This window comes from Chrysemys picta, chromosome 12 (genome assembly GCF_011386835.1).
Source record: "Chrysemys picta bellii isolate R12L10 chromosome 12, ASM1138683v2, whole genome shotgun sequence".
NCBI lineage: Eukaryota > Metazoa > Chordata > Testudines > Emydidae > Chrysemys > Chrysemys picta.
Window position 1 is genome coordinate 56,960,870 of NC_088802.1, and position 18,277 is coordinate 56,979,146.

Below are 18,277 nucleotides of genomic sequence, written 5' to 3' on the forward strand. Positions count from 1 at the left end.
TGACCCGGGGGGGCGGGGCGCCCAGGGAAGGGGCGGGGCTCCACCCGGAAGGGGCCCGGGCCGGGTGCGGTCCCTCCTGTCTGGCCGCCCCGCCCGCCCCCGCACAGACCGTCACCTGCGCCAGAGTCGCGGGCCGCTGCCGAGCGCTCGGAATCGGTGAGTTCCCGGCTCCCCGCGGGGCTGGAGGGGGCCGCGGGGCGGGACGAGGGGGGCTGGATGCGGGGCGGGAGGAGTTGCGGGGGGGGGGGGGGGGCTGGATGCGGGGCGGGGACCCCGGCGGGGTGGATGCGGGGTGGAGGGGGCTGGACGGGGTCCAGGGGAGGTTGCGGGGGGGGGCTGGATGCGGGGCGGGGACCCGGGCGGGGTGGATGTGGGGTGGAGGGGGCTGGACGGGGTCCAGGGGAGGTTGTGGGGGGGGGGGCTGGAAGGAGAACCCCTAACAGCTCAGGGGCGCGTTCCGGAGCAGGTCGCCCCTGGCGTGGCGTGGCCGGGGCAGGCGGGGAGCCCGGGGAATGGGTTGTGGGGGGAGCCCGGTGCGGGCCCCCAAGGGGGTAGGGGAGATCGATGGGCCCCATGGGGCTCTGCCCCACCGCCGCTCCCCGGGGCTGGTCCGAACAGGCGCCATCACGCGTCTCCTTCCTCCCTCGCCAGGTGCACCGGACTCCGCTCCGCTCCAGCCCGACACCCCAGCCACGGACCGGGCCGCCTGCGCCCTTGAGGCTGTTCCGCCCTAACCAAATCTGCTGGTTTGAGCTTTGGCTAAATCGGTTCCGCGCCTGCCAGTGACAGACAAGCGGAGCCAGGGTTAAATTGGTGCAAACCCCTAATAAAGCTGCATTTAACCAGTTGAACTAGATCAACTGAAGGTGCAGCTCTTCCGGGCTAGCCCAGGCCGCAGTGTCACAGGTTTTGCTGCTTTAAAAACCCCAGGAAGTTGTATTTGAAGCGTTCTGAACCTTGCCATGAAAGCTGTGTGTGTGTGGAGACTTCCGGAGACTGGACTTAAAAGGTAAAGTACAGACAAGTGCCCGGACCTAATGATGCTGATTTATGTGAGACCCTTTAAAAGAGCTACAGGAAAGCTTTAGAATAAAACAGGTTCGTCCATCACAGTCTAAGGACGGACAGATGGGTGGAGAGGTTAGGCGAAGGGGAAAAACAAATAGGGATTTAAAAAGAACATACAAGTCAACTAGATTCCCTGTAGGCAGCACAGCAGAAGTTCCTGTATCGGAGGAAACAAAAGGTTGCCAGGGTAGGAGGCTAGATCTCTCCTTAGACAATTCTACACAGACAGGATAACATTTTTCAAAAACACTTCAGTGACTTAGGAGACTAAATCCCAGAGACGAGGCTCTGAAGTGCCCACATCATTTTTGAAAATGGGACTTAGGCTCCTAAGTCACTTCAGCATTTTTGGAAACTTTCTCCCTGCACTTTTTGTGCTAAATAAGGTTTCCCAAAGAGCCAATGGCAGCAAGCCATAAGAGCCTGACTTCCAGACCTCAGTCATTTCCTCTGCTAGGGAAGGGCATGCTGGGGCCACGACAGGCAGGAGGGAAAAGAAATGGGTCACCATGGTCATTTGATAGTACCACAGGGCAGCTTCTGTTGTGAAGTGGCAGCTCTGGGCTGCTGATTGTCCACGAACAGGCAATATGCACGGAGGGCACTGGTATGTGAGGGAGGTTTCTTTCTGCTGTCACCGTTGCTTCACACCGCACCTGTATGAGCTCGGTACCCAGATAAGTAATGTTCTGCCTGTTTTGCAAATCGAGAAACTTAGGCAGAAAGTTGACATGAATTGGACAGTTGGGAGTAGATTTAGGGCTTCCTCACTGAACTCTGTGTATTCGTCCCTCATAGTGAGGCAGAAAGCCCTGAGGACTTTGTGCCTTGCTCTGTTGTGTTCAGAACGCCTTGAGCCTCTGTTCTTCTGGCCTGAGCCAGTGCCCGTTGGACCTGACAGAGTCTTTGCTGGGGTGGGTGGATCAAAACAGGTTCTGGGTTCCAAAGACCAATTTGAACTCCCACCTTCAAATATATCCCTGAGCTCTCTCCCATTCATAGAGGTCTCTCAAAATGTCACTGGGGCAAGATGGGAAGGAACTATCTGGTGACCTGACTCCATCCTGGGTTCTTGCCCTGCTTTGAGTGAAATTCATGATTTGAGCTTTACTGTTTCTGGATTTAGACTATTTATACAGATCATTCTTTTGTTAAGGAAAGTGGAATCTGAGCACAACCTCGGGGAGTCTAGTGCTGAAAAGAAACTGTCCTATAACCTCCTCATGAAACGTGAGTATCTTTTCCAACCTCCTAGCTGACTGTGCAGGGTTGTAGGAGCTGGGGGTTGGGCTTGTCCCATGTCAGTGCTTTTGGAAAGTTTTACCCACTGCCAGCAGCGCACTCCGAAGTGACTTGAAAACACTTCTCCAAGTCACTCAGGTGATTTTGAAAATGTTACTGTGTGCTAGTGCCAGCATGTTCCACTCATCCCAGGCAACGTCCCTTTTTGTTCTGTTTTTTTTTTTTTTCCCCTCCTAAGCAAAATATTTTTTCACTCTCTTCCATCTGGAAGGCTCTCCTAGTCCAATGGACCTTTATTGTCCTCTCCAAACCAGTTACCGCTTTCAAATGTTGGCTGGTGTTATGCGATCACGCACACAGTTGTTTTCGTGTGTATATGCAGAGCAAATTTTGCAATTACTTTCAAACATTTCTAGATCTACATTTATTTTCATATGCTTGTAAATACAAATAACACTGATCCACGCATGGTTGTGGAGGTGACAGGGTGAATGTGCAGGGCCAGGAATCTGGGAGGGGGCCAGTGTCGACTCATTTAAATCACCAATTTTATTTGGCAGGCTGGAAACCTTGATTTAAATCACCAATTTTAACTGTGTTTTGCATTTGAGCTTAACTTTTCTTTAGAAAAATAACTAATTCTTATTGGTTGGTAACCATTAAAACATGTTACTTTACAACTAAACATAACCTTTCCACTCAGTTTTTCTTTTTGGTAGCCCAGAGGTTATGTCATATCCATACACATTTATTTAAGCAACTATATTGTTTAATTTACATTTTTTCAGATTCAAAAATTAAGAATTTTTTATTATGTTATAAAATGGTAACTGCATTTCATATTTACTAGTTGATGATTATTAAGTTTTTACTTATGATCTCTTTCAATCTCTATTTGGATGAAAATTCAATTTTGAACAAAAACAACATTTTAAAGTGTGTTTTATTAAACAAAATTATCATAAATGTGCTGGATACGCCAGAAGGAAGTTTATCAAAACATACTTTGCGTTTAAAACTAAGGAAATATCGTCTGTAACTAGTGAATTGAACGGATTGTTTCTGGTCCCCATGCCCTTCACGATTTTAGAACTAGTAGATCTCATCTCTCAGACTATAAATAAAAACTAGGTTTGAAAGAGGAGAACAAGCCTTCCTGCTTTTTCAACTCCCAGAAGGTTTCTTTACTGTGAAAAAGCTAGTCACCAAAGTGAATTAGATGAATAAACTGAAATGAAGAAAATATTCTCCCCACGCCTGCAGAAGAGGTTACTGCTGTTAAAAGCTGGTTTAACAGTTTAGCAAACTCAGGTTCCGGGTGCTTAGCCAGTGGCTTCCACCAGCTTAGTGGGTTGACTTTCATTAAAACTTGTCAGAAAACATGTTATATTTTGTATTTAATTTAAATTATTTTAATAATGATCATACGTTTAGGTCTTAATATAGGTTGTCAATTTCAATTTTAAATAGGTTTATTTAAAATAAAAGCTTGTGTGACGGGTTGGATCACAGAAACCCCCTTGGGAACTGCCAACTGATGTGCCAAGACTACTTCTGCTCCTGCTTTCCTGCCCTGGCAGCTTAGGACTCCAGCACCCTGTCTTGTTGAGCCAGACACACCAGTCTGTTCCAACACAGACCCAGGGTCTGAATTACTTGCCCCAAAGCTGCAGACTTAACTGAAAGCAGCTTACAGAAGTGTTCCTGTCTAACACTCAGATGCCCAACTCCCAATGGGGTCTAAACCCCAAATAAATCTGTATAAGCTTTATACAGGGTAAACTCATAAATTGTTCGCCCTCTAGAACACTGATAGAGAGATATGCACTGCTGTTCCCCCCCCCCCCGGTATTAATACATACTCTGAGTTAATTAACAAGTAAAAAGTGATTTTATTAAATACAGAAAGTAGGATTAAAGTGGTTCCAAGTAGTAGCAGACAGAACAAAGTGAATTACCAAGTGAATGAAAATAAAACACACAAATCTAAGCCTAATACAGTAATACAACTGAGTACAGATAAAATCTCACCCTGAGAGATGTTTCAATAAGTTTCTTTCACAGACTGGATGCCTTTCTAGTCTGGGCACAATCCTTTCCCCTGGTACAGCCTTTGTTCCAGCTCAGCTGGTAGCTAGGGGATTTCTCATGATGGCTCCCCACTTTGTTCTGTTCCACCCATTTATATATCTTTTTGCATAAAGCGGGAACCCTTTGTCCCTCTGTGGGTTCCCACCCCCTCCTTCGCAATGGAAAAGCACCAGGCTAAAGATGGATTCCAGTTCAGGTGACATGATCACATGTCACTGTAAGACTTCATTACCCACTTGCCGGCACACAGGGAGACTTACAAGTAAAACAGCCATCTGCAGACAATTGTCCTGATTAATGGGAGTCAAGATTCCAAACCACCATTCATGGCCCACACTTTGCATAATTACAATAGGCCCTCAGAATAATACTTCATATTTCTAGTTTCAGATACAAGAGTGATACATTTATACAAATATGATGATCACACTCAGTAGATTATAAGCTTCGTAATGATACTTTACAAGAGACCTTTTGCATGAAGGATATTCCAGTTACATTATATTTAAACTCATTAGCATATTTTCATAAAATCATATAGAGTACAACGTCACAGCCTGTATTTAATTTAAATTAAAAAAATCTGATTTAGCTGATGAATTTTTTAAAGAGAATCCCTGATTTTTATCGACTCCTGGAAGAGGCTGTGACCGGGGAGGGACATGCATGGGGGCAGGTGGCTGGGGGGCATGGAGCTGTGCTGCCCTGCATTGGAAGGGTGGGGGTAGTTAGGGGAGGCTGGAGGAGGAGGGGAGTGGGCAGGAGAATGATACGGGTGAGAAGCAGGGTACTGTAGGAAAGCTATAAGGGCATTGAGGGAGCCTGGGAAAGACTATTAATCTCCCTTTCCCCTCTACCATCCGCTACCCTATATCCGCCCAGGTATAAGAACACACCAACACATGCACACGTTTCCTGTGGACTTGCAAAAGTCTGCTGGACGAGAGCCCTGCATTTGGTGAACTCCATACGTCTCAGCAAAGCTCCCCTTCCCTGGACCTTATCTTCCAGCCCGATTGTCACTTTGGTGCTCATTCAAAACACTAGTAAACTGCAACAAAAAGACGTGTTTAAAAAGGAATGAAGGTGGCAGGTGTTCCACTGGAGTCAAGCTCCCCCAAAACAAGATTACATTTTCGTTAGGAAGCCCAAACGTAAGGATGTCTGTGGTAGTAGATCTATAATTATTCATTTCCAGAGTTCTCCCTCATCCTTATTCCCTTGCCACGCTTATACCACCCACTCGGACTTAGCGCTTTCTCCTCGCGTTGTCGGAAATACACCCAAGCCAGTATAACAAATTTGTAGCAGATTACAAATTCCATGTCGTATTCGAGGGATCCACATCATGAAGATGAGGCTGAGTGGGGAGTGGTGGGGGGGATGGGCACTTCTGGGTGCTAATTTCTTATTCTCTTATAGCTCAACGCCTGGACCTGGTCTCGAGGTTTGTGAAAGAAAACAAGGGCAGAATCATTCCATTTGAGAAGCAGCAAGACTTTCAGCTGCGCATTTGTGACCTGGACGAGACGTTCTATGCAGGGCAGTCGGACATGCTGGAAGACTGGGAAGTGCTTTACCTGCCGAAGCCTGTGAAGATGGAGGTTCTTGGGATCGTGGATGATGTGCCATGTCTGGCCACTGGACAACAGCTGGTTATCCTTGTTGCAGACAACGGCAGCGTTTATGCATACGAAGAGGAGTTGTTGCACAGAGTTGGCAAGACCTTACAGGAGTTTTTAAGAGACGGGCTATGGCTCTTCAGACAGGAAGTCTATGCATGTGCAAAGGACCTGGAGCCTAAGGTAAGTCATCAGCATAGCTGTCTCTGGGAGACGCTGGCAGCTCTAGGTGCCTTTGAGGGAGAGATGTGGTCGGAGCACAGGAGTGGGAGCCAGAAACGTTTCACCCTGGCTCCTGCTCTGGCCTTGCACGAGTCACCCAACCTTTCTGCTTCAGGTGCTTACCTGTTGACTGGGGACAGCAAGCCCTGCTCACCTGCTTCCTGAGGGCTTGTGACCCTCACTTAGTTACTGTTTGTAACCAAAAAGGGCTAAGAACACTTCTACAGGGGATTCTGGGGGACTGGGAGGGGATGCCCCCAGCGCAGGAATCCCTAAGAGAAGAGATGTTGAAATCCGTTCAGCTCTCTAACAGCTGTTCTTGTTGTTCTCGCAGAGTGAAGAGGAGTGGGTGAAGGACCCAGAGATTAAGCAAATCAGGCAGAGCACCAGAGACTTCATCAAGAGTAAAGAAGAGGCGTTTGGGAAGCACCTGGATTTCCTTAGCAATCTGTGAGATTTCTAGTCTTGTAGACCATTCTTGGGGCGAGGTGTGGAGCCCACCTGAGATACGGCCCAGCAGCAGCAGAGAGAGGAGAGAACCTGAGGGAACCGTTTTTGCAGGGAGAATATCTTGGGTCTCCTGCTCATGGCAAATTTATGTCTTATTACAGAAACAATGTTGCTGGTTTTCCTGGGCCTGCCATGGTTTGGCTGGCTGTGATTTGCAGGACTTAGCTTTTCCATCATCAGCCCTGAGCCTCCACTTCTTGTCTGTCTCCCTCCAGTCCCCTTGTTTCAGAGTCATCATTGGCTTAGAAAACTTCCTTTTCTGAGCACCATTGCCATTCGAGATTTACTAGCTTGCCACAGTGGAAAGTGGCCGAGCTCAGCTGGTGTGCGATGTTTGTGTACTGCAAACGAAGAAATGTGTGGAGTATTGTATACTCATGGACTCTAGAGCTGTGCACTTTATTGCGATGAGGATAGGCATACCACCCTGTGCCAACAGACCCCCTAACACGATCTGGACTTGTATTGACACCGTGGGGGACCTCTGTATTGCTATCAACCTTTTGTTCTGATTATTGTTGTGAACCCCGGGGCCTGATTGACTGCCAGATCTACCCCTTGGCCTAAGCTGGGAGAGCTCATCTCCCTACTCACTCTCTCTATGCGGGGATGGGGAAGAAGGGGTCTGTAAACTCCACAGTCAGTACAGGTCACTTGAGCTGAATTCTCTCGACTTGCATTCTGAGATGCTGCTCCCGCTTGACAAGTGGTAAATATTCTGAACCAGCAGAGGTTGAAGGTTCCAAAGATGGTCCTAGAAGGTAGAGATAAAAATCCCCACTGCTCCAGGTGTTCCCCATGTTCTCTGTGATGCCCATGTCGCAGACATGTAAATTATCATCATTCTTTGTATTTGTTTCCAATAGCACCCTTAAACTGTGAGGTGCCTTTCAGCAGTACGAGAAGGGACTTTTCCGTCCCAAGCCCACAGTCGAAGGACTAACAGGCAAGTTACGGGGGGGAATGGACCAAAAAAAGAATTCTCTGTACAAATCAACAAGATCTGCTATAGGCAGCACAGCAGAAGTGGACTCTGAAGAGAAACTTATAAATGGAGGGGGGAGGGGTCTCGGAGCTTGCTTCTGACACAGGCACTAAGAGTGTGACATGCCCCATTCTGCTGAGAAACGCAGTGCAGGCAAATGGAACGAAAGTAGCTTGTTTAGCTAGTGAGACTCTTCTGCTGAGATCTGCTCTGTCACTGTAACTCTCAATTTTGCTTTGAGAAGTGCGTCGATGGCTGGGAACCAGAGTCCTGAGAAGAATCAGTCGCTGAAGAACCTGCAGGAAGATGCCTGGGGATGGACTTGAGCAAATGGTATGGCGTGTCTGTTTCTCTTACCCCCGCATGGGATAGCTGAGTAGCTGTATTTCTCCAGCCCTAACGCCTGGCGGGACTTGCCACACAAACCACTAGAAGCATATTCTCGAGTCACGGAGAACTCTGAAATCTCTTCGGCTGTTTGGCTTCTGCTCTCATCACTCGGTCTGTGGTGGCCAGACTTTTTGCTAGGCCTTTATTGCCAGCGGTACAGGGCTGCCTCTTCCAGCAGCTGAGAGAGGACTTTGTAGTGTTGTTTCCCACTGAGCGTCTTTTCCTGCCTCAGGGCTGTCGGGTTCCATCCCTATCTGCCGGGGGGTGGGAGGTGGGGTGGGAATGGACAGGGTTTCATGATGCTTTGCCTTGCTTAATACTTGGAGCTGCTTATTTATATCACGTGCTTTTTTCACTGGATTTCCACATTTACTGAAACCTTGTTTTCCCAGCTGACATGGGGACACTAAGTCAATGCAAGTAACTGGAGTTGGATAAGCAGGCGACTGTCCTGTGTGTTTAGTACGAATCGGGACAAGTCCTTGTTTCAAAGGTGGAAGTTCTCAGGTAATAGAGGTTCCCCTGGTTTCCATCAGTACATGTGTTGTGCCCCTGATTCCACCCATTAGTAACATTCACTACATCTCTCCCCCCACTTGCGTGCACACTGTAGGTACAGGTCTGTCACTGAGGTGCCTGCCATTGTATGGTGCCGGCAAACCCATGTCCCTCCCCAGCTACCAGGTGATGCGTTCGCTGTATGTGGGATCTCTGGCTTCCTGCAGCAGGTGGGCCCAGCTCTGAAATGGGGGATGATGCAGCAGGTGCAGTGAATAAAGACGCTGTAAGAACTTGATAAACTAATGCCTAGTTTCTGTGTCGCTCTGCTTGGAGGGAGGGACGAGCAGTGCTAGTGTGAATAATGCCGCTGTAAATAAAATGTCTTCAAGTTTTTCTTATGTTTTATTTTTTAATGGTTTTAAACAGTTTTAAATCTGCCCCAATTTTCATACAAAACTGTAATTCAAGCCCTGGTCGTTCCTATGAGAACCGTGCCGGGTGAACGAGTGGGGAGGTCCCTTTAAACAGTTTTAAATCTGCCCCAGTTTTCATACAAAACTGTAATTCAAGCCCTGGTCGTTCCTATGAGGACCGTGCCGGGTGAACGAGTGGGGAGGTCCCTTAGTGGCAGCAGGACACAGCTGCTTTGGCTTTTGTTAGGTGGTTTCACACACAAGTGTACGTAACAAATTATCAAAGAAACAGTACAAAATAAACCAGCATCTTTTTGCGCTAGTGACAGCCACCTCCTTCTGCAACTTCAAATCTGTGAACTGTGTTAAAGACAACTCCTGTCTTTTACCCTCATTCCCCAGAAGGGCCCACAAAAGGTTAGTCCGGCCCTGACTAGGAAGTGAGTATGAGGCATGCTGCTGCAATCTCAGAAAGCCAAGGGACTAGATGGCTGTGGCACAGACCGTGGTGAAGCTGGTGGCTCACCCCTGCCCACATGCCTGGTAGCATTGGTACACAGGCTGCCTGTGAAAGCCACTGGAGGCTCGCTCCCTCCCCCCTTAGTTTTTCAAAAGCCTCCAAAGAGCAGCTGCTCCAGTCTCTCTGCAGCCCCCACTCGGGGTCTGGGAGCAAACAGGCATGCTGCCTGGCCCCCTCCAGGGTAAGATGGCTCATTCCTCTCATCACAAGGCCAAGCCTCCCTTTGGATTGAAATTAGTTCAAGTGAAGAAAAATATATTTCACCAGAGCAAGTTTTTATGAAATTAACCTGTCACGTTGTCCTCTGACCGAATCCATGCCAACGTCAATGGAGCGGTGTTCCCTGGAAACCTCCACCCCCTGCCTTGCCCGATACATGGGTGTCCTGAAAGGTGGGAAGCCTGGCTCTGCCGTGCAGGGTGTAGGGATCAGCTCCAACACCTGTGCTTGCACTGATGTAAACAGGAAGCTGATGCGCTCTCTGGAGCATTTGTTTACTGCATTCCTCGTGCTGGGAAAGTGGCTGCACCATCTGATTCATCCTGGATCCCTTGCAAGCTGGCCTCAGCCCTAGAGATGCAACTGGTGGCAGCGGTGGATGATCTTACAGTTACGCACGGAGGTCAGTGCTCCATGATGATGCTGTTAGAACTACTGTATCGGCAGCTTCAGTGCTGTTGATTGAGGCACCGATAATTCACTTGTGAGGCTTGGCAGGGGTGGGTCAGGTCCTTTTAAGATGCTGTTACCTGCACACACTAGGGCACCCCACCTTTTCCCAATTCGTAGGGCTCCAGGCGAAAAGCACCTACCCTTACCCAATTCATAGGGCTTCGGGTGTAACTAACCTGGTCAGTGTAAGTACCCACCCCCTTTCCCAGTAAGTAGGGCTTCGGATGTATACTACTTCTGTAGGTGTGCAGGACCTTTTACCAGTGAAAGAGCCTTACACAGTAATATACTACATAGCCTCTATTAACAATCACCAAAACCAGACTGCACACGCTACACATACATTGCTGACCACTCCCAATAAGACACATGAACTTTTCCCTGCTGGCCGGTCAGGATCAGGTCCATCTGGGGGCCTCTAGTTTCTGCACGGCGTCATTGGCCGAGAGTTGAGGTCTGGCAGCTCTGATCCTGGGCTGTGTCTTGGAGTTGGTTACCAAGAACTTCCTTTTGGACCCCAGTTTATATAGTGACATTTAAGTCCTGCTTAGCTGTACTGTAACCAATCATGATACTAAAATTTTACTAACCAATCCTAACATAGTGCAACAAAATTCTCTAATCAATCCTACCCCAGCACCTTAATTAATTTACACCTAGCAAAATTAATTATGTAACGGACAGAAACAATCAAAGAACCAGATAGAGACCAGACAGATAAACAAGAGAGAAGTGGGACCGTAATGACAAAACAATGAAGAAATGAGGATTTCATAACCACAACTATTGATAAGTGATTTCTTGCCAGACAGGATGCTGTCAAACTAAGTTTTCTTTAACCCTCTTAAGCTCTGTTTCTGTGTCTGGTGCTAGTGGGGCCATTCGACTGGGTCTCCCCCTTCACAGCCCGATCTGACATCGGTTTAATGTCACGTAGATGGAATGTGAGGATGTGACTTCCTGCTTCTCAGCTCATGGCCGCTGCTCGGCTGCTGTTTTAATCTGGCCGCAGACGAAGGCCTGATCCTTACAGTGCCTTTGGTCACCCCTCAAGAGAGGGTTGTAATGACAGAGCTCTGGCCTGGGAATCCCACAGGGTCTGGTCTCAGCTCAGGTGTGGGGCTCCTAGGGTGACCCTGTGGCAATACAGCCTGCGCTGCCAACTCTGCCTCCTCAGGCCCAGGGTCTGAGTATAGCCTGGACCTGGATGAAAAGCAGCTGGCCCCGGTTCACTCCAGGCAGGATGGAGATGTTCTAGCGCCGGAGCACTGGCTGCCATTTGTCAGGGTGTTGCACAGACTTGGGCTCCTACTAGATTTCTCTCTGCCCCTCAACTCACAGAGAGCCCCTAGGGCCAGACAGGCTCTTTCTGTCTTCAGCTGGACAATAGCCTGCACCCTCTGGATGCCTCCTTAGCTGCGGAGATCCTGCCTTGGTCGCCTCCAGCCTGGGCGTTGCAATAGGCTGTAATTAGGACTGACAAAAAAGCCACCCAGCAGGGACTGCAGCCGGCACCTAAACCAATGAAAGCGCAGTGCCGTGACAAGGGCGAGCGAGTGAGGCACTTGCCTCGGGTGCGCGAAGCTGAGGGGTGCAGAAAAAGACAAATTACGTTTTTTAATTCTTATTATTTTATGAAAAATTATCACATAATATGCCCATTGCATCATGACAAATGGAAAATAAATAGAATACACCCTACAGTAATTATAAAGCATTGGTTCTCAAACTGGGTGTCGCGACCCGGTTACGTGCGCGGTAGTGAGCCCCGAACCCGGCGCGCGGCTGCAAGTTGCGAGCCCCGACCCCTGCACCGGGCTGTGAGCCCCGACCCGGGCTGTGTTGAGCCCTGACCCCGACCCCAGGCTGCGAGCCCCGACCCCTGCACCGGGCTGTGAGCCCTGACCCTGGGCTGTGAGCCCCGACCCCTGTGCCGGGCTGTGAGCCCCGACCCCCACAGTTCATGATGCACTATGATAAGCACCTTATATGTATTAGTTGATTTTGTATGCGGATCTTATGATTAAAATAAATAAACGTTCTATTTATCATTATTCTTGTTATTTACATTTTTTTTTTTTTTACAAAGTAACTACTATGAAATTATATGGAGGGGAGGGCGCAATTTTATATTCTTGCCTCGGGCACAAAAATAGCTAGTTACGGCTCTGTGAAAGCACTTCATGCCCATGCTCTTCATGGGATATTAGCTGTCAGTTTACTGGTCTCCTTCCATAGTGGGCTCAAACTCCTTCACCTCAGCTCTGCCCGTGTGTGTGCTCAATTCTCGCTCTGCTCTGTGCATGGCCAACTCCACCCTTCTCACCAAGCCCTTTTGTAGCCCGCCACCTGCGCTGGAGCAGCCTCCCTGCTCCAAGGGGTTGAGTCACTTCACGCCCCTTCTAGAAATTGGCTTCTTCCAGTACCTTTGGCCATCAGTCACCCTCTCCTGGTCTCTCCCATACAACAAATATAAGCAGTTCTGGAGCGACCTCCCCCATTCATGCAACTACCCTGCTTATCTCCCGTCCTTTGTACTGTGTCGAACTCCGACTGTGAGCTCTTCAGGGTGGGGCTCTTGTATTTGTTTATAACCGCATAGCACCCAAGCCCTGTAGACATAGCAACCTGCTCAAGGGCACGGTGATGAATGACTGTTCTCTGGGGCTGGGACATGGCACTTGGCTTTCCGGCAATGGCTCAGTTTCGTTCTACAGAGAAACGAAAGGGAGGATACGGAGCTGCACTTTAGCCTTTTGGCCCCTTCTTCTTCTGCATTTACAGGCGATGAGCCCGCCCCTCAGATGTGCCTCCACCTTCTCCCCAGAACAGGGAGTGGTGAAAAGCGCCGTATTCAACCAAGTGCAATTACTGCCTCACAGTCAGTGGGAATTGGGGAAAGTGGCTCATTCCAGGGACAGATGCAGAGGCTGCCCCCCACGCACCCCCTGCATCTCAAAGGAACACACTATGAGCACTTTATTTTAGGGGGCTGAACTGACTAGTTCTGGGGTACCTGGGGACAGGCGTTATCTGTGGAGGACTGGCTGTGGGACTGGTATAGTACGCATGATGAGGAGTGCTTAGCCATTGCAGCCTAGATTGCCTCCCTCAACCCACCTGGGCTTACGCTGCCTGTGTATGGGGCCTCTCACAGCGGGACACTAATTCCACGAATTATGGTTGGACAAACAGAAGCAGAGGGCGGAGGAGCTGCTCTACCAGACAAGGATACCCTGCCCTCTTCTGGAGCTGTAGGGTCAGGTGGTCACCTCACCTCTAGAACAAACCGGCAGTGGTAGGAAAGCTCTGGAGAAGGGCAGCAAAGATGTTTGGAGGTCTGGGGCAGGGCTTACACATGACCACAGGTTGCAGTAAGAGCCCAGAAGGAGAAAACAGCCTCCAGGTGGTCTTTGTGCTGGCTTAATATTCTAAGGCATGCAGTGAAGACTGGCCACTCCCCCTGTTGTGCACCAGAACAAGGGCTGGTTCCATAACGTACGGGCCTTTAGAAAAGTGCAAGGGACTGCCTGGGAGATTCACCATCCCACAGGGTCACTGGGCTAAAAACTGAGACTGGACACACTGATGACCCAAACATCTCTAGTTCTGTATGCTCAGAGAGGGATTATCAAACCCCATGGAGTCTGCCTCACTGCAGGGCTCAGGAGGGGTCACTCCTTCCTGCAGATGTGCATAGCGAGCCCACTGCGTTCTGGTGCCAGGCCACTGGCAGGAGCAGGCTACCAAGCTGGACAGACCATTAGCCTGGCAGGCCCTTTCTTGGACACGGTTGTGGTTTATCACCCATCTGTTGTCCATGGATTACACGTTGCTGGACTGCCTTGTTCATCATTATTTTAATATTCTTTCTGATCTCCCACCTCCTCTCAGCTCTCTTGTTTCTCAGGCAGGTTGGTTCTAGCAATGGATAGCGTTACTAAATCAGGCCTGAGCCCTGGTATGTGCCAGTTCTCTGCATTGCTCACCCGGAAATGGGGCTCTTCAGTTAAATACGGTAAAGTCTGCGGCTCAGGCTCATTCTGTGATTCAGCAGCCGAAGGCAACTCAGCTGGTTCCTTGGTTTCTTCGCGGCAGCCAGGTACTTTTGATGCTTTTTGTATTTTTTAGCTGCACATTCGTTTCACCGATTATCGCAGAGTTAATGACGTTTGCTCTGGGAGCTGAGAGCGAGGGACTGGCTGCCAGGGGAAGGTGAAGGCAAGAGAGCGTCAGCAGCATGGGGACATCTCACCCAGAACCTGGCGGGGAGAGATTCTGGGCTGTACGCAGTCGGTAGTATTTCTAAGCCTGGTTGTTTCCCCTGCTTCTACCAGGGCCCTTGGGCAGAGAGTTCTCACAGGGATGAACCATGCCAAGGCTCCTAGCATGGAGCTGGTTCCCCGTAGGCACCGTGGGGTTAGCCATCATCTTCCCCTCTGATGGAAGCCGGGTATTTTTTCTGGGGAGAGGGATCTGCATTTGAGCCAGAATTCTGAGTTTCCGCTGCAGCTAAATGTCAAGTTTTCCCAGTGTCCCTGGGCAGCCCCTCCTGCGTCTATGGCTGGCAAGGCCCAGAGGGGCAGTGCGAAGGTGGGAAGTAGAGCTCTAGGTTATGTGAAGGACCTGACATATGTGGCTGGCAACTGAAAAGAGACCATGTTCTCCTGTGGGAGGAGAGCAGTCCTGGGCTGGGTTGTGCAGGTCAGGACAGTCACACCTGGAGAATCCCGGAAAGGGGTGTGCAACTGAAGCCAGCGTTTGTGAGCTCCAGCCCCCAGTGCCCTGGGAGAGGAGCTTGGGGTAAGATCAGGAGAGAAACTGTGCTGGGTACAGGAGCATCGAAAGAGCACCCTGCTCCACTGAGGGGTCGACTAGGGATGGTGGATGAGGAAAGTCTAAGGGATCTTTCCAGGTGGCGGAACAGGCTGGGGGTGCTAGCAAGCACTTCCCTAGTGAACAGACTTCCCCCAAATCCCACCCTGGAGCTGTGTGGCTGTCCCAGGAATACCCCGCTGAGGCTCCCAGGGCTGGGACGGGGTACACAGCACCAGGGCTCCAGGACCGGGCGGGATGGCCCGAGCCCCTCTTGGCAGTGAACTCTGGGGTTTTCACAGTGCAGGTGGATTCTGATTCTGCTCTGTTTCCATCCTGCCTGGCAGCAGCACCGAGATATGATGCTCTCCAACAGCGTTGTTATGAATGGCCACACAGGTCCCAGCACCACAGCAGCGGTGAGTGTCAGTCAACCCACCTGAGCCCCCAGGACTCCCACGGCAAGTCCCAGGCTGGCATCAGCTCCTCCGTCTCAGGGAGGGCAGCCGAGGGGGCACTGCTTGCTGCTGCCTGGCACAGGGCTCGGCAGCCAGTTCCCAAGAGAGTCTCAGAATTGCCAGCCTTTTACTCTTCTGTACGTGCTTTCTGTGCTGGATTGACAGCCGTGCTGCCTTCTGGGCCAGGCACGGTACCACACGGTTAGGGCACAGGCCCCCTCCCCACTGGGCCCAGCTGTGACCTGGGGCACCCCGCTCTAGGACTGAGAGAGCAGTTCACTCTCCATGTCCCATTCGTTCCCTTGGCTCTTTGCTGAAGCTGCCCGCTGTGGAGCCAGGGGGTCGTGCTTTTGTCCAGCAGAGACTGGACCAAGATTTGTCCATTTCTTCCAGCCAGGTCACCAGCCAGCAGATGCTTTGAGGCATTTAGCCGCAGGTTGATACAGCTGCGCTGTTACAGAGACCTAGTCTCTCTGCCATCGAGGGTGATGTTAGCTTTTCCACAGCAGCTGGTCTGGTCTGCAGGGCCCCTGCCACTCAGCACTCTTAAACGTGTAAAACTTAAGGAAAGCTGCTGGCATAAAGCGCCTCAGACCTGGAGGCTGAAAGAATCAGTCCCTGCCTTCAGCCTGGAGCACTGAGGAGAGCCCTGGTTTCTCGGGAGTGTGATTTGATTGACATGTAGGGGGTTGTGTTTCTGTGATCACTGAGATGTCCCCATGGGAGGGTGGACAGGTCACGTTGATTCTGGGACTGTCCCTGCGGTGTTGGGGCAGAAGCGTGGTTGTTGGGTACCCTGAGTGCTGCATTTGCAGGTGCTGTGATGTTCTGGGGGGTTCTCTGGAGGAATTGCCAATGTCCATGGGGTTTTGTGAACACACAATTCTGCAAAGGGCCCTTTGGCTGCAATGAGACAGACCCTGGTGACCAGCATTTTGCTTGGGATTTTCTGTATCCCCATCACTTGCAGCTGGTAGTTCCAGATACGCCAACTCTCATGAATGAATTGCGAGAGTTGCTATTTCTGTGTGAAATTAAGTCTCACTCATCATAGAACTCTCAACTTTCAGGATTTTCCCCCCCAGCCATGGCACATTCTTAAAATGTGTTTCCAGTCAAACAGGAGCCTCCCCCCCTCCCCAACAAAGGAATGTGTTTTCTCCACTGGACACTTGGGCAGTTACTTCCAAAGTATTTTGAAGGACAATGCAAATTTCTTTACATGTCTGATAAACAAAGCTATCAAGATAGAGAAACTTCATGTGAGATGTAAAGAAGGGGGAGGACCAGCCCTCAAATAAGCAATTGAATCAACTGGAAGAAAAAAAATCCCAACATTGGAGAGCTCTAAAAGTGAGGCTTAATTTTACTTAGAAATCCTGTCAGACATCCCCCACCCCACCCCAGGCACAGCCAGGGCTCCGGCTGTCAGTCCTGGGTGGCTGCTTCCCTGCCTGCCTGGGAAGTGAGAGGGGGACCCCATTGCAGCCCCCCCAGACCTGGGGAGGGTGAAGAACCCTAAGGAGCAGAGGTGAGACTGGAGGTTGCAGGGGGGGGCTGAAGGGAGGAGAGTGAGCGCTGATAAGGGGGTCTCTATTGATGGTGGGTTCTGAGCAGATACGCTGAGTGCTGGGAGGGTGAACTGAGGGCGGTGGGGGTCGATGGGGGCAATGGGGCTGAACTGATGGGGAGTTGAATTGGGGGGGTTGGGGAGGACAGAACTGAAGGGGGGTTGGGGGACAGGATTAATTGCTAGGCAGGAGAGGGGTGGATGTGGGGGTGAGAGCTCCTGCAGCAGGGCCCAAAATCACCTTACCCAGTACATGTGGGTGAGTGGGGAACACAATTGTCACATGCACACACCTGGGCATGGGAACGGGGAGTTCAAACATCAACTGACCTAAAAACACACAGTCACCTTTGTTTAAAATGTCATGATTTGGGGGCGGAGGGGTCCACCTCATGATTTTTGAAGTTGGCAACACTGTATTTCTGCCCATCCAGCACTGCCCACTGCTGCATGGAACCAGATTTTGCTCAGGTTTTTGGGTAACTGGCTGCTCGCGGCTGTAGACAATGGCTAGTGTTTGCGGGTATGTCTGTAGGGTGCTCGATGCACTGGCACGAAGCTGTTGAGCTCTGCTCCCTGCCTGTGGGTCAGGTGGGGTCGCTGTGCTTGTGGCTGTGGGTCCCTCAGGATGACTGGCCTGGACCAGACTGCTGTGATCTCTCTGCTTTATTCCTGCAGAATGAGCCCAACCTTCCTCCGGAGAAGTGGAAAAATAAAAGGTAAAGGCAGTTGTTGTTTCTTCCAGCATTTATGGAAACCACCTGAAATCCTCCCCTATGTTCTGGGAGCAGCCCCTGATCCCCTTCTCCCCATCTTCCCATGGGGCAGGGTGCCCCCAAAGCCCCTTTGGATTCCCACAGACACAGCCTTTAGCATAGGGAAATGCAGCAGCAGCTGTGAGGTGGCTCCCACCACAGGGCCAGCTGAGAAGCTCTTCCTTTAATCACTCCACAGCCCCCACTAGGCTCGCCATGCCCAGAGACGACTCGTACCTACTGATACTGGGGGGCATGGGTGGCGAGTGAACCCCGGGGTCGGGGAGGCTAGTCCCTGGCCAGCCCCACCCCTCCCACCCCCCTTCCCCTGCTGGAGCCCAGAGCTGCCCCCCTCCCCGTGGCTGCCAGCCCTCCTCTCCTCCCCCCAGCCCCGGCGTGCCAGGCGTGCAGCCCCCCGAGTGCCAGGCAGTGCAGCCCCCCAA

General features: G+C 50.6%; 2 protein-coding genes across 6 annotated transcripts in view; both read left to right on the plus strand.

Annotated features, from left to right (window-relative positions):
- LOC101932092 (uncharacterized) lies at positions 1 to 9,024 on the plus strand. 2 transcript variants are annotated; one of them, XM_065562934.1, is made up of 5 exons: positions 1 to 156; positions 652 to 1,009; positions 2,195 to 2,298; positions 5,824 to 6,206; positions 6,580 to 9,024. In XM_065562934.1, exons 2-5 carry the CDS (start codon positions 963 to 965, stop codon positions 6,697 to 6,699), a joined length of 654 nt encoding a protein of 217 aa, XP_065419006.1. In that variant the 5' UTR covers positions 1 to 156; positions 652 to 962; the 3' UTR covers positions 6,700 to 9,024. The 2 variants fall into 2 exon arrangements, with proteins under 2 accessions (XP_065419006.1, XP_065419007.1); XM_065562935.1 differs by having other exon boundaries at positions 2,225 to 2,298.
- LOC122172242 (uncharacterized) overlaps positions 9,016 to 18,277 on the plus strand; it is a 20,348-nt gene continuing 11,086 nt past the window's right edge. For 2 of the 4 annotated variants that reach the window (XM_065562920.1, XM_065562923.1), the window contains exons 1-3: positions 9,166 to 14,338; positions 15,402 to 15,470; positions 17,758 to 17,798. In XM_065562920.1, the coding sequence (XP_065418992.1) occupies positions 15,411 to 15,470; positions 17,758 to 17,798 (101 nt within the window). In that variant the 5' untranslated portion in view covers positions 9,166 to 14,338; positions 15,402 to 15,410. Of the gene's footprint in view, positions 9,146 to 9,165; positions 14,339 to 15,398; positions 15,471 to 17,757; positions 17,799 to 18,277 lie in introns of those variants that run through there. The other 2 variants (XM_065562921.1, XM_065562922.1) reach the window with 2 other exon arrangements.